This window comes from Stegastes partitus, unplaced genomic scaffold, assembly GCF_000690725.1.
Source record: "Stegastes partitus isolate 25-593 unplaced genomic scaffold, Stegastes_partitus-1.0.2 Scaffold13, whole genome shotgun sequence".
In the NCBI taxonomy this organism is placed as follows: Eukaryota; Metazoa; Chordata; class Actinopteri; family Pomacentridae; genus Stegastes; species Stegastes partitus.
Genome location: NW_007577744.1, coordinates 254,263 through 269,754, shown reverse-complemented (window position 1 = coordinate 269,754; position 15,492 = coordinate 254,263). Strand labels below are relative to the sequence as shown.

The window sequence follows — 15,492 nt, the reverse complement described above, 5'->3', positions numbered from 1 at the left end:
TCCCGCACTGGTGGTATCTCCAATAAAATCCCTGATACTTTTCTAAATTGCACTGTGTGATGTGTAGGTCTCCTGCATATACATTCTCCTGAGCTGTGGAGGAACTGCTGATATGCCGTCTTTTTCACCCCAAAGTCAGACTCACTCCAGGGAGGGTGGGGGTACAAAAAGAGGGGTTTGAATTTTGATGAGTTTATTTGCATTTTCTACATGTCAAAACCTTTAATTTATCTGCCAGTTTTGATCGCCTTTATAGGAAGCTGACTGTATAATCACTCATGGTGCGTCATCAGCTTTTTTCTGAAAAGTAAGCAACAAACTGACCAAATCAAAGTTTGATTAATAGGCAGGGAGGTATGGACTTGATTGTTCTGGTGACAGCTGCTTAAACAGGAAAGCCGGAGAGCTCTTAGCTGTAAATTTTCTGATTGAGCAGACGGTAGAATATACACAACGGGGCAGAAGTTCACTCGCATGCTGCATTAATGCAACAGAATATACTCCAAACAGGTAAATGCGGCGTCATTTACATCTAAGGAATGCAACGGAGACGTCCCAAACTCCCTTTGGTTGGGAAACCAAAAATAAAACTTTATCTTGTCAAATGGATTGAACATTAAGTGTCAGTCAGCGACTTCTAGCAGCACACAACCCAGAAACATCACCAGGTTCTTGTTATCATCCAAGTACAAATGCTGCAGTCGGTTTGCATTTTACCTTCTCCCAGTAATAATCCTGCTGTAGACTCTACTGAACTCTAAATTATTCAGGCCCAATGTAAAATACATAGAGTTGTTAGTGACTGCAGGTAAAGGAGGGCCCGGGTGTCAAACCGGACAAACACATCTTGCAGTAGTAAGCTCAAAAACACAATCTACCTAATTTAATATGAAAATGTAAACATATCAAAAATAATAAGGTTTTCTTGCTATAAACAGAGCTCATGTTTGTTGAGAGAAACTGGCCTGTGTCTGTGATGGGGTCTGGACCATATTATGACTGTATTGCATTATGGACTGTACTGAGGCTGTTCTTGCTGGAGAATTGACAACTCTGCTTCATCTTTGATGGATTTCTCCCTAAGATAAGAAACGACTTTTTTTTTTAAGAATCTCCCGCACAGAGTCTGACATTTACTGTCGATGCTGTAGATATGTCTCAGATAGATGATTAGATAGAAACTATTTCTGTTCAATCAGACTTAGTTTGTATTTTTACTCAGATGATCGTATTGACGAAATTGATGCCCTCAGTGTAATTTGGAGCAGCTTGTAAACTTTTACAGAGGTACATTGTAATTCAAAAGGTTTGCAGCGATGCCAAGAGCAACAGCAGATAAAAGGAGAAATGCTTGATATATGTGTGGGTTGCAGACCCAGTGTTGACAGCTCCAACAAATTACTGATGTATTCTGTGTCATTTTGTCTTTTAATATATTTTTTTTTGTCTGAAAAATTGAAGGATATTGTTAATGTGTATGATTGTTTGTTATAAGGTTGGTGAAAACTCCCTAAAATTGAACTGTGTTTGTACTTTAACCCCCATCGTGTTACCGCATCTTCTGACATCCGAAAGGCTAAAGTCGAGCCAAAACATCAAACACGATGTCACTCTTCAGACGTGTTGGATGTGGAGCTCACAAAGAAAAAATATACATGTTATCATCATGTTTCTGATATTTTATATTCCCAGAGGCCCAGAGCAGTAAACTCACCAGTTAAGGAAATTGCTGTAATTTCTGCCAGACCCGACCACGCTGTGGTGCAGCCACAGTTAACAATAACACATTGAGCTCAGCTTAATTGTACATCTGTAAACCTTTTCTAAATCAGCCGGTAACACAAAGCCATTTGGTTCTCCAGCAGGCATTTATGTGGCATAACACTATACTTGATGTGCCGCCTAAAGACATAAACAATTTTGTGGTAATACCGGTTGTAACGGTCAACATTCGTTCACTGCAGGGATAAAAATGTTGCAAGCGAAAGCATAGAAAAATAAATCTGTCATCTGCACACATGCCATTGAGAGCTTAAATGTGTTTTCAGCGCATGTCGGAGTGTACGTTTTGAGAGGAAAAGCGACATATCGTGGCTAAAATAATACTCTGAGTGCATTAATATACAGATTTTCTAAATGAACACTCCAATATTACTAATTCTGCTTCATCTTGTTGGCAAATATGTTCTCGCACAATGTTTTAAAAATAACTGGTTTAATTGAACGCTGAGTCAGTCACACACTTTGAAGTCCTCCTAATAGTGGACACTGAGCAGCTGAAGACAGCAGCTTCTCTAGTTCAAAACTGTGAAATCTGCCCGCTGAACACTTTGTAATTCAAATGCGACAAATTAGCCTGTGTGGAACAATTTCCGACATGGGAGCTATTTAAAGGATGGGCTGACATTTTGTTAAGTCTATCTTAATAATAATAACAATAATAATAATCTGCCCTAATAAGACATTCGCAGGCCCACATGTAATACACACATTATGTATAAGTTGATATATGACATTATCATTCCTCCCTGACAGAAAATTGACTTCTTAAAGGGCAGGTTCACATTCTTTAACAATATCTTTTTTTTTTTTTTTTAGCAATCAGATATGGTGATATATCTATGTGTATTTACAAAAACATTAAATTTAAACCCACGTGGGACCATTTAAATATGGAACTGGAAGTGTTTTCGGTTGGGTCACACAATCAGACTCTCTCAAAGACTTAATTACAATCTGCATTATAACGTCTGCTCTCTGAAGGGGGAAAACAAACTGGCACACTGGCAATTTTAAAACGCTCCGTACAAACTACCTCTCTCCTGCATGTAAACACATTGTAATGAGTGAGAAAACACACTCGGTAAACATAGTACGATATTCACACACAGGTTATGGCTTTCCAAGCAGTTTGAGCTCATTTAATCTCATCCCTGTATACATTCTTTGTGATCAAACCTTAATAGACAAATATAAATGCAGATAATGAAGGCCTTCCATTGGTACCAATACATAGCCGTCTTAGCGTACAATAATGTCCTTTCAAGATACTAGATATCGTTATGTTGAATGAAAGAAAAGTGTTGTTTATATACATAGAGACAGGAATATACACATGTGCAGGTGGACGTATGGCGAACACCCACAGTCACCAACAACAACATCTTAAATGACCATAGAACCACTGACTGTTAACATCGTCGCCTTTAGTTCTTTTCACCGCCTGTCGAAAAAAGTATACTGTAGCACCCAAATGAAAGATCTGCACTGTAGATTGATTATGGTCACGGATACTATACCAACACTTAGAACACTGAGTAGGCTTTACAGTTTAGAGTTTACACTAGTGTTGAAGAGACAGAATGTAATCATCCCCCATCCCCGCCCCTAAATTTATGGTCTTTTCGTCCAAGAGAAGATTAAGTCAAGAACCATTTCAAGACCCAAAAAAAAAAAAAAAGTCTCTCTTTCTTTTTTTTTTTTTTTTCGCTCTCACTATACGACATTTACTTCATGCTCATTCCTTTTCTCTCTGCAACAATTTCTTTTCTGTCAATCCTGTCTGCTTTTTAATTATGTTGTTCATTCCCTCTCTCCCTCCTTTGGTGAGAAAAGTGCAGAAGTCTTTGACACGAGCGGCTTCAGTCGTCCATGTTTTTCGTGTCTCAGTCAGGAGGCAGAGTTGTTCTCAGAGAATGGACTTCATGGCCTCTTCCACCAAGGGTCCTTTGTAAAGCCATGTGCTCCATCACAGTTGCGGTCTGCCCCGAAACAATACATCAAAATGAACAACAAATTCACAGTTGTAAAATTTTCAATAATTTCCATCTCTCCTGTCCCTTCTTTTCCCTCTTTCATAAATGCCATTCATGTCAACTGTCCAGAGATTCAGCCTTCTTAATATCAGTCTCAGAAACAACACCTTCTGCGTTTGGGATCAGCTTGTGGGTGGATGACCTCTTTTTTTTTCTCCTACTGGCGCTTCTATAAGGCATGCTGGGCCAGGACCAGAGCCAAAGCGAGGCTGGGAAGCAGAGCCCAGACGTTGGCACAGAGACAGGGAGAGTGATCCTCTCCCAGGTCCAGGCCACCATCTCTTGGTTCAGGATACTGGGCAGAAAAAGGAACACACAGAGGGAGAAAAAAAAAAAAACGTGTAAAGGTTAGACGTGACTCAGACACTCGTGCTGCTTTCCTGTCCTGGCATTTGATAAGGTGGGAGGAGGAGGAGACAGGCGGGAGGTGACACAGGACGGGGTCAGAGCTGACGAGAAGAAGAGAAAACACAAGTTAGAAAGTCAGAGTGAGAAATTACGTGTATCCATGGCACCACCCACTTTGGCATGAACATGAAGTGTTTGATCCACCAAATGTTTTGATATGTGAAGTATATTTCAAGCCCCTGCTGCTTAGTATGCTCCCTGCTTCTTAAACAAGTTGGCAACAAAGGAGAGCTTCTTGTGAGCACTTTCTATTTTTTCTTAAAGTCTTTTAGGTTGTGCCAGCAAGTCTCTAAACAGTTTTTAAAGCTATCATTACAGACTTTATTTACAAGGAAAACATGCTACGAAGCCAAACACACACTACAGAAGCCAACAGCAGCTGTGAATTTCTTTTCAATATTTCATAAGGCATATCTTACAGCAAGTAGAGGCTGAACAAAACAGTTGCAAGAGCCGTTGTTTGACTGTGCACAATCAAAAAAAACTACAATGTTTATTCTTATGCACGAGAGAAAAAATAAACTTGTGTACAGTGTGCAAACCGAGAATGAGCCGTGCAGTTTGCCACACTGTTCACGTTATGGCAGGCAGGAGAGGGAATCAGTCCAGATATTAAATTCTATGGCCTCCAGAGTTCCACTGTTATATCCACACTACAATGGGCTTTATTATGTGCTGTTCCATAAAATTGTTAGCATTTTGAATACTTTTTCAATTTTCTCGGATTCTTGTAACACAAAGCATAACCATTTGCCTTCAAGTTAAAGTAGTCCCGCTCAATTTGTGAAGGCACCATTTTCAGTCCAGCACAGCAATACAGAGGCACATCATAAGGAACATGAAACATTTTCTCCTCCTCCTGCTCCTCCTCCTCCTCCTCCTCCTCCACCACCATCCCCTCACCTCATCTTCACCAATGCAACCTTTGCAGAGATTGCACTTTGGTCCATTTCCCTGTACACAGGAGAAGAAGAAGAAAAAAAAAAACAAGCTACACAGATGTTATCTACCGGCACCTCATCTTCCACCAGAACAAGGTAACACATGAATGTGAAAATAAATAATGAAACAAGAAAATTGTGTTGAATAATATTAACAAGACAGCCTTTTTTTCCCCCGCCATCGTAAAGGGAAAGGAAGAAGGGAGCATGAGGAAGAGTGAGGATCCAAAATAGCTGCAGTTATCACAGTACCTGAGCTTGTGCATTCATACTTTACAAAGAAATGATTGAAATGACAGTTGCCAAAAAAGAAGGGTGTGCGGAGGGACAGCAATGGGTAGCTTGACAATGCACCAAACACATCCGCGACTAAAAGCCAATTAATTAGCAAGGGCAGTGATGTGTGGCAGCAGCCTGTTGACATGAGTCCAGATCTCCGGCTGCAGCCAATATCCACACATACTACTCCGGCTGGCGCGAAAGGTACACATGCACATGAACCAGTGGCTAAAGCACAAACACGTGCATACATATGCATACAGTGTGACGGAATACAGACAATGTCACAACATGTACCCACTTGCTCTGGCTTTATCCAGAGAAAGAGGGTGGAAATTGCTCAAAAGTATATATTCACACCGTTAAAGACCAACCGCACTCGTCATTGAACAAGTAACTGCACACGTAAACAGCACATGCTTTTATTATCAATCAGCACAATTGTCAAACGTACAGTGAAACAGAGCTGCATTTCCCAAGGCTACTTATCGAGTAACCCTGAGTTATGTGGCTTCTGCTCACAGTCGATTCCATTCAATTGAGCTGAAAATCAACAGTGACAGTGCTACATGGAAACAGAGACGACACCAGCTCCCCTACGAGGTTGGTGGCAGGGGGGAGGGCCTCACGCACACAAGTTGCTTTATATTACATTGTAAATGACACTCTAAGTGCAATAAAAATGAACAGTTCACTTAAAACAATTCCTTGTTGGAGAATTTGTCAAGTGAAGGGAATTAAAACTCAAATCAGGATTACCATTATAAGGCTGGCACAATCCGTCTTATCTGTGAGACCCACTCTGACCCAGAGAATATAACGAAGACTTCACTGGGAGTTTATAATTTTCTTCATCCCACTTCACAGAAACACATTATTATATTGGGAAACAATTGTATTTCTCAGTAGAAACAAAGCACATGATGACTATCCTCCTGATTTAGAATGCTTCCACACTTTCTTCTGCATCAAGTACGTTTGAGTCTCAACTCCAGTATGTTTGGTAAGTGTGAATGTTGCACACTGCACTTGGGCACAGTACAGCGATGTATGCATTTGGGAGAGGTGGACTAGCTGTACCAAAATCTGGAGGTATAGGTCAACATCACCTGACTACCCATCATTTTTTATTTACACATTACCATCACTAAGGGATCACTGTGGTCTCACAATGAAGTTGAATGTTTACTAGATATCTGGACTGACAACAGCATCCGAACATCAATTTGACAGAAGGCGTACAAATTCCAAAATGTGTCGAGTGTCCTTCTTGTCTGTGCAAGTGTCATGTGGATGACAACAGAAGTGTACTCATGGAAAAATTTTAAAGGCCCATTCTATACTCCTTTAAAGAGCTTAATGTTAAAAAGCTCTTAGATGACTCCAGGATGTGAATTTCAAGGTTATGCTTAGAACAGTGAACAGATTTTTCATTCTATCATGCTTTTGCTAATTTTAGTATGTTCTGAAAGGGCTGTTTCAGTGTCCAGCTTAAAATCCAACTTAGCTACGCCTGTCCACACCCCTTTTCAGGAGAAGCCTCTCTCTTTACATCCACTCTGTTCAGTGAGTGGCAGAGAGGAGCCCAGTAGGATGAGGAGGAGGACATCACAACAGCCTGTAAACCTGAATGGCTTTTTCAGAGACACACATTTTGATCTATGCACAGAGAAAAGAAATGCGGGGATGGCTTTTACTCATTTATGTGAGGACACAAAATTATGTTCAAAAATAATGAAAACTGGATTTTTTTTTAGAAGACATGGCCCTCTTGATGTAAACACTCTGGCACAGTATAGATCAATCAAACCTAATCTGGAAGCGTCCTTACAGTGCTGAAAGGCCCAAGCTTTAGCCCACATGTTTACTCAGCCAGCTTGGGATAAAGCCCATAATGACTGACACTGACATTTTAAATAATTACAAAAAATTGTGTGAAAAAACCCTATAGTGTATAGGCGAGCAGCATAACTGCCATATGCAGTCACAAGCTGCAGATTATCCTACACTCTATTATCCTTCGGTGTCATGGTGATAGTGTCGATCCATCCACCACAAACCTCATATATTTCACTCAGATCATTTATAGAGATGTGTACTCACACATCTGTGGCCACGCTGGCCGCCGTGAGATTTACAGCTTTGGACAGTCGGTCTTTTGCCAAGAGGACTCATACCATAACAACACTCCCCCAATTTATCTGCCATGGAAGTTTGACAAGTTTTAATTGCCAGGCATAGTTGTCTGAGAACGCAGGGCCGCCCAAAATGTCCCTACCAGCTCCCTCTCTAATTATAAACTTCCTGCTTGAGTAATCACACGTCTTATTGTTTCCTAATTACCATTTTTACAATAAATTAAACACCATGCTGCAGTGAGACAGGCACTGAGCAGTGCATCAATACTGGCATACACACACAAAACCTTTGGAGAAAGCCGTTCCACCATCTATTCCCTTCCTGCCACCCCCCCCTCCCCCCGTACCTTTCCCGAACATGCTCGCTGTTATTGTTATCAGTGGTGCTTGTTCATTAATTCTTCTCTTTGCAACATTTTTAAGGTTTTAATTTGCTGTCTTCCCAACAATGAGGGTTTCTGCGTAAAGCACAATACTGCATGACTCGGGTGCAGTGTGACCATTTAATGGCTGTGATGTGAGATGTCTTAATGGGAGTCATTCATTCAGCACACAAATTTGCATTCATAAACACTGCACGCTGCTCGGATTTGGATCGGTAATAGTCGCTGAGAAATGACATGAACAATAACATCAGCAGAAGAATGCGTTACAAAGCACAGTTTTATACTACAGTATCTAATTCAGTCAAGCTTGGTAACTGGGTCTCCTGCAAAGGTGAAAAACATCATTAGTCTTACACTAGAAGGCCGCGTGGCACATCTAAAATACATCTGTAAAACACAACAATATTTCATTATGAAAACGAATCAAAGTCAAAAGCTGGATCCAAAAAAAATAAAGAAAAGAAAGAAAACTGTTCCTTGGCCAAAAGTACAGAGTGAAATATTTCTGTCCTGTTCAAGAAAAACAGAGAGAGGAAGTCTTTGGCGGACAGTACGGTTCTGTCATTTTTGCATTTATTTGAGGAAAAAATGCAGCACAGCTCCATCAAAAGACAAACACATATGCATTTGTGCATTACAGCAAACAGTAGATGTTTTTTTTTTTCTGCTCCAGACAGTGAACCCAGTTATAGTTGAGTTAACTGCAGTCTTCGGAGTAGACAGTATTCAGCAGAGAACAGGCCCTGGGCCAGTATTTTAGAACCTCTAATCCAGATTAAAGCCCCCACCTCCCATTCCTTTCACTATTTCATTGTCTGAGAGCGAAATATAATATTTCAACCACATGTCATCATCTTGGGTGTAGCATAAACTGTCTTATCATAAAGCGCCTGTTTTGATGTGCCAATTGCTTTAACAAGCATAGAGATTGAATGTGATGCGAATGTGAATGATGAAGCATGTTGAGCTTTATGATTTTGCCACTGTACAAAATCCCTCTTTCATGGATGCAGGGTGGAGTGTTTTTTTTTTTTTTTCTTTCTCATTCTCGCTGAAATAGGTCCATTTGAACAAATTTATGCAAAGAAGTTGCTTGAAAGTGTTGAAAATGTATGGGTATATCTGAGCAGGAATTACAAAAATCATATCTTCAGACAAAAGGCTGTCCCACATGTGACTCTCAGATTAAATCTCTTTTTTCTAAGATCCTACCTGATTGACAAGCAAGCAGTAAACTAGAACTGTATTTTACATTTTGCAAATAAATGTAACATTTGCAACATCGCATGCAACAGTAAGTGCAAACCTATTACCTTTGGGATAGTGACAGAGGGATGTTCTGAGATGCCTGTTGACCAATCAGGCCCCGTCTTCGACGTCGCTGAGGGACCTGGGACAGACACGTTTTTGTTCTGTTGGTTGTCTATCCCATAACCAAAGGCCTGAATGGCATTTCCTGCAGGGACAGAGATATAAAGTCATTTGTTTTTGACTGCTGTCCCAGCAAGAAGCCAGCTAGCAGACAGACAGCTCTAAGTCAACTTCTTGGTCCCCTGCCCAATCTTTGGCAACTGAGGGAATGAGGCAGAGCGGAGTGGGACTGAGGAGGGAAGAAGTAAAAAGAGCACAGAGAGCCAGTCATTTTACTTTGTCAGTAACCTTGAGAGTTGTGCACGAAACTAATCACAACTGGCGATCAGAAGATTTGTTTGTGGAATCTGTCACAGGGGAGGCTGCTCAGTATTTTACTGTCAAACAATAAAAAAAATCTGCCATATGTTTAATGTTGTAAGCTGTGTCTTTGAACTGCCTAGCATGTTTATCGATTTAGCTCATAATGATCTTTCTATAGGGGAATCATGCAAAGACACAATGGACACATTCATCAAATACAAACAATTGCAGCTCGCAGCTCATTACAAAAACCTTTTTGTGTTGCAACACCCGTTCTAAAATTGCAACAAGCTGACCAAATAGTGGCATAATGTCCGCACTTGAGATGATGAGCCCTAATTTGTTTGCCGGCATGGAATGGCAATAGAATCTTTTAAAAGTAGCAAATCAATCAGTTCAAACAGAGGACAGCGGTCTGTGAATACATATGAGTGCTTGTGTATCTGCGCCTGCAGATGTACTGTATGTATGTGTGTTATTTTGTGTCTAAGTGCATGTGTGAGTCTCTGCAAAAATGTGATAAATCCCTGTTCAGTCAGCTTTTCAGCTAGATATGGTAAAATAGGGGCTGAGTACCTTTTCACTGCTCATCCGTTTAAAACACGAGGCTTGTTTCTCTTTGTTCAGCCAGAGAGAAGGCAAGGCATGTAATTGCTTGGCAACCACCTCCATTATAAGGTCAGCATGCAGAGATGACTTTGAATAGATTTATGTGACTGATCAAATTCAAAACATTCCCAAACAAAGGAGAAATGGCATTTCCCCACCACCACACAAAGGACAAACAGGATAGGTGTGGAACGCACATGCATAATCAGATGACCACACAGTTCCGAGGACTCCCGATGCATGGCCACACACATTTGTCTATCTCATCCTCTGTCTGTGCACACACACTCACATAAGTACATAGAGTATATGGCACAGCAAAGCATACGAAAAGGTACACAAACACACACACCTGCACATGTAACAAATATAAAAGCCCCCTTTGTGTTTTTCATTCTGGTTCAAACTGTGATTTGCAGGAAAATCAGAGCACTTCAGTCCTAGCAGTGAAGAGCTGCGGTGGAGTACTGCTGAGACGTGTGATGCTACACATCTGTTTGTCAGGGTTGGCTATAGCTAGCTATGCCCCTACAGATACTGTAAGATGAGGGAATAATGTCATAAATCAAAGTAGTTGGCTGGAGGGCCTCCACCCAGAATGTTTTAGTGCACCCAAATGTTCCACTGAGTGATTAAGCTCATTGTCAATTCAAATTTTTAATGACTCTGAATAAGTTTTCCTTTAACCCCTGGGCATAGCCTGTATTGTCCTACCTGCAGGGGCTGATGAAATAAGAGATAAGGGAGGAGAGAACAAGAGGAGCAGAGACAGAGAGAGAAGAAGGTATCAGAGTTCAGACTATGTTTGACTATGGTTATTATTCTTTTAGCTGGAATGTTCTCATTTGGCCTCCCCACATATTTTAGTCAAATATATATTCGGAAAGTATTCTGCTATTCCTTTGCTCGAACTTGTAAGGAAAAATAGGGAACAGAGTGAGGAAAGAAAAGGATTTGTCTTACACACGGTTTTCATTTGCAATGTCCTTTGGTTTGTCAATCAATGTAAAAAAAAAAAGATTTACACTGTAGAAACAGAGAGTAAGAGAGAGAGTGAAAGTGAAAGAATAGTGGTGTGATTGAAGGGGGTGAAAGAAGGAACGAAATTTCTCCAGGGAGAATCAGGCATTGAAAACAACAAGCTCTTGCATTACCGCAAAAGACATGCAGAAGAACCTGATGACAGCAGGAAGAAAAGTACAAGTACCAAAGGAAGAACACTAAACAAAGAAGGGCCCAGAAACTGCACTGTGCTCAATTCTTGACCAAAAAGTGCAAAAAAAAAGACTAAAGTGAGAATGTTTAGTCCCATTGGTCAGCACTATGTCTGGCATATAGAAGGCAAGGCATGCATCAGAACAAGAACACCATCCAAACAGTCAGGCGTGGAGGAGGATCATCCTGTTGTGGGGGTGTTGTTGCTGCTTCAGGAACTGGAGGACTTGTCCATGTGACTGATTCTTTGGACTCGCGGGTCATTTTATAGATGAATGTGATTTTATCATCAATTGAAGCTTTGGTCATCATTGAACTTTTTCCAGCAGGACAATCATCATCTTTAGGTCATTCAAAGCTTGATTCAGGAAATATGGAGAGTCAAGTAAAACTACTAAAACAGGTGTAAGAAACTACCAGAAGCATTTATTGGATGTCAACAGAGTCAAAGGATATTTCTGTTAAAGTATTGACATCGGTGCTTGAATAATTTTGCTTCCCAGCTTTTTGGAGATTTTCTCATTTATTTTCTGAACAATTAGTATGTTTTCAAAAATCACTCGCATTTGCATTAGTAAACCTTCCTCGACTGGATGTTCTCGTAAAATGTACTTTTAATGTCCTGCAGTTTAAGGTGATTGAATATGTATGGTACTGTATAGTGAGTTTGTGTTTCTGTGTATATCCTCCTCCCTGGTGTGTCGAAGTTTATCGCCTGTTCCCCTTGACTGCAGAGAGGAGATGCTGCATTTTGTGTTATTTTTCAAGACGCCTCCTCAGCTCCCAGCCTCATCCCTCATCCTGCACACTCAGCTAAAACGGTAACCCAGCAATCTATTGAAATGGTCAGAAAGCATTATCCACACAATAGAACATGTTAAAGGCAACGGTGTCTTGTAGCTCTGATGACACTGCTCGCTATGCCATAGCAAGGAGGGAGCTTGCTATATTTGACTTTTCCGTGAAAAAGGCGTGAGGATATTTGAAGTAACCCCTCTGTCGTGCTGCACCCTGTGTGTTATGCATTAGATGTACAGATGATATGTATTTTAGCTTTCCCTATTATTCCATTTGTGCTAGTCTGTTCCTTTTCATGACATTTTTCTCCCCGTAAGGGATAAGCCCTTTAACTCTCTCAGATTGAATGTGAAAATGACATGCAAATGGTTTCTTTTGTATTAAAGTCTGGGCAGATCTTGCCCAAAGGAGGGATGAGAGGTGATAAGAAATTACTTGCTTCTGAGAAACTAAAAATGTTTAATTCCAACTTAATCAGTGGACAAGGGAGTGTATGTGGAAAAGTTGTATCCAACTGTGCAGCAGACATAAGACATTAAGACTCCAAGTCCATCCATCCATGCATTCATCCGCAAACATTCCCCCCTAATCCTTCTGCCTTAATTTCCTATTTGTCATAACCAAATAAACAAAAATGTAAAATAGTTAAATTAATAAAACTTTCTTTCAGCATTTCATACCGAGATGTCTGAAGATTATCTAGCATCCCCTCTTGCCACTAACCCTACCTCTCATTATTTCCACATCCTGTCTCCCCAATAACATCACATCCACAGTTATCTCACTGGAGAGATCAACGACACTGAAAAGCAGAAACTGACATGAAACCATTAAAGTTGCATTAGATCGAAGTTCATAGCTCACTCTGCTCTTACATAGCATCAAGAGTAACTACTGCATCGCACACGTTGTGCCCTTATCAATATTACATGACTGGTGGACCCATATCAGTTACAAAACACATTTCAGATGGATGCAGAGTGTGCACGTGTCAGGGTGGCTCACTTAGACATGTGTTATCGGTGAAGTACCGCAGGAAGTTCAGACATTCCTCCTCCTGGTTTCCACTGCCCTTGCAGGTGCACCACGGGGAGATGGTCCAGTTGGAGAAGCTGCTGTCGACATAGTTTGGAGTCATTTCTGTTCCTGTGAGGACATTCGCACACAAACACATACATTAGGACAAACAGTTGTGGGTTGCTAATGGACAATAATGGATTACATTTATTGCAAATACTATGTAAAATGAACAACAAAAGGTTAGTCACAGGAATGGTCTTGCACTGTCGGAGTTTATAGGAAGGTGAGCCATTCTGTAATGCTTTATTTTACATGTAAAGAGGCCATTACGTTATAAATATCCTGAAAAGCAGTTGCTTTAGGAAGTGTGTGAATACAACCCTACCGTACCAAAACATTTTACATCTCAAATGTCTCTCTGTGTCAGTGCTTTTAGCTGGAGTCATGAGTGTTAGATACATTTATTTTTGCATTTTCCAGAGAAAACCAGGAAGCACCGTTGCATATTATCACTTTATGCTGCATGATTTATGACACACGGTGAGAAAGCACTGACTGATACTGAAATATGGATACTTCAGCAACCATTAAGCAGTGAAAAAAAACAGTTATATTGTGTAAATTTGCCTTTGGAAATCTTTGCAAGCTCTGCCACAACATCACCTTGGTGCTGCTGGCTGGGACTGAAAATATGCATATACTAGCCTGCGCACACTGTTTGCACAACATTTATTATGAGCAAACAGATGGTCATCAAGTGATTTAATTAAGTAAACACTCTCTCAGCGCCTCTACTCCCAAATTACTTCTACTAGTGAACTGATGTCCAGTGTGCTGGTGGAGATATCAGGCCAGGAGGGACAAAAAAGAAAAAAAAAAATCAGCGTCTAACTCCTTTGCTTGGTCCTCATGATAAAAGTAGACTAGACAGTTGTCACACTGTCTCTTCTTATATACTGTTATAACCATCACTCATTATCTCACCGTGTAGCTGCAATTTCAGAGAGATATTGTGTGATTGTGCATTCCTATATGTATCCCTCCATTTCACTCCCACGTTTAATTTCTCTCTTATACACAAACACGCTCTCAATCCATCAGTGTCCCCCACAGCCCCATACTGACCAATGAGCCTTGCATAGGAGGCCAAGCAGGCTTGATGATTGTCTTGATTGGGACAAGTGCTCACTGTGTGCGGGGTCGTCCAGCAGTTCACTATGTAATCAGCCAGTCTAGACCTGCACAACAAACACGAAGCACAGCACATAGGGGAAAAAAAAAAAAGAAAAAAAAGAGACAGGGGGTCAGTCATAAACTCAAAGCACATGACAGATGAACACAGCACACGTACACAAATTCATAGCACTGGGCCTAATTTTTTGGCACCAGTTTTACTACAAAGCAGCTGTCAATTGTGACCAGCATCAAAGTGGGAAAGTAGATGCAACATCTGTTTCCTGGTCGCCACAACAGGTGTCCTGAATAGCAAACCAGTTTTGACTCATGCCTCGCTACCCACAAGCTATTTAGTATCTTCGCGGCATGCACCATGAACTCAGTGGTGCTGCATCTGCGTGAGGATGAGAGAGGATATCATATGGCCTTAGCTCCCATTGCTTATCCTGGACATCTCCACTGTCTCTCGAACTCACTTTTTTTCCCCCCCCACAAACGGAGGAAACTGATAAAAATAGTATGTTTTGTTTCGGTGTGTTTGTGATAAGAGCTTTAAGTCTGCGGAGGCCCCCAGGGTGGCATTGCTAATCTACTTAAGTAGGTTTGTTGGGAGTAGCGTGTGCAAACTTGCTCTGTCTGTACTGTTCACATCACAGCTGCCCACTAAGTGAATCACAATCCATTGCACATTTCTCTCCCTCTCTTTCCCTCTTTCAGCGTCCCTGTCATGACTCATTCACTCTGACCTGGTCTGACCACTTTTTTCAGCCTTAAGTTCAGAGGTACTGTGATGTACCTCAGGCTGTCTTGTCCTCAGTGAAGGCAAGCACACAAACATATAAACACTGAAACAGATGTAGTGATCAAATCACTGAATGCTTTGTCTGGCTAGTTGGTTGGTTGGCAACTATTGGACAACGTATTAAGAGCGAATCAAGTTAACCATTACGTTAGGCGCTCTGATAGCATCCTTTTACTTCCTCAGTCTCTTATATTGCCATTTGTTACTGTTTTCAAAGCACAATTTGCAATA

At 40.9% G+C, this 15,492-nt stretch overlaps 1 protein-coding gene across 1 annotated transcript in view; it reads right to left on the bottom strand.

Moving 5' to 3' along the window:
• Positions 1-2,892: 2,892 nt before the first annotated feature.
• Positions 2,893-15,492, bottom strand: part of LOC103362151 (GDNF family receptor alpha-2-like) — a 48,813-nt gene continuing 36,213 nt past the window's right edge. Inside the window, exons 5-8 of the mRNA XM_008288437.1 lie at positions 14,409-14,521; positions 13,269-13,409; positions 9,281-9,423; positions 2,893-4,110 (exon numbers count right to left, since the gene is read on the bottom strand). Of these exons, the coding sequence (XP_008286659.1) occupies positions 3,985-4,110; positions 9,281-9,423; positions 13,269-13,409; positions 14,409-14,521 (523 nt within the window). The 3' untranslated portion in view covers positions 2,893-3,984. The remainder of the gene's footprint in view (positions 4,111-9,280; positions 9,424-13,268; positions 13,410-14,408; positions 14,522-15,492) is intronic.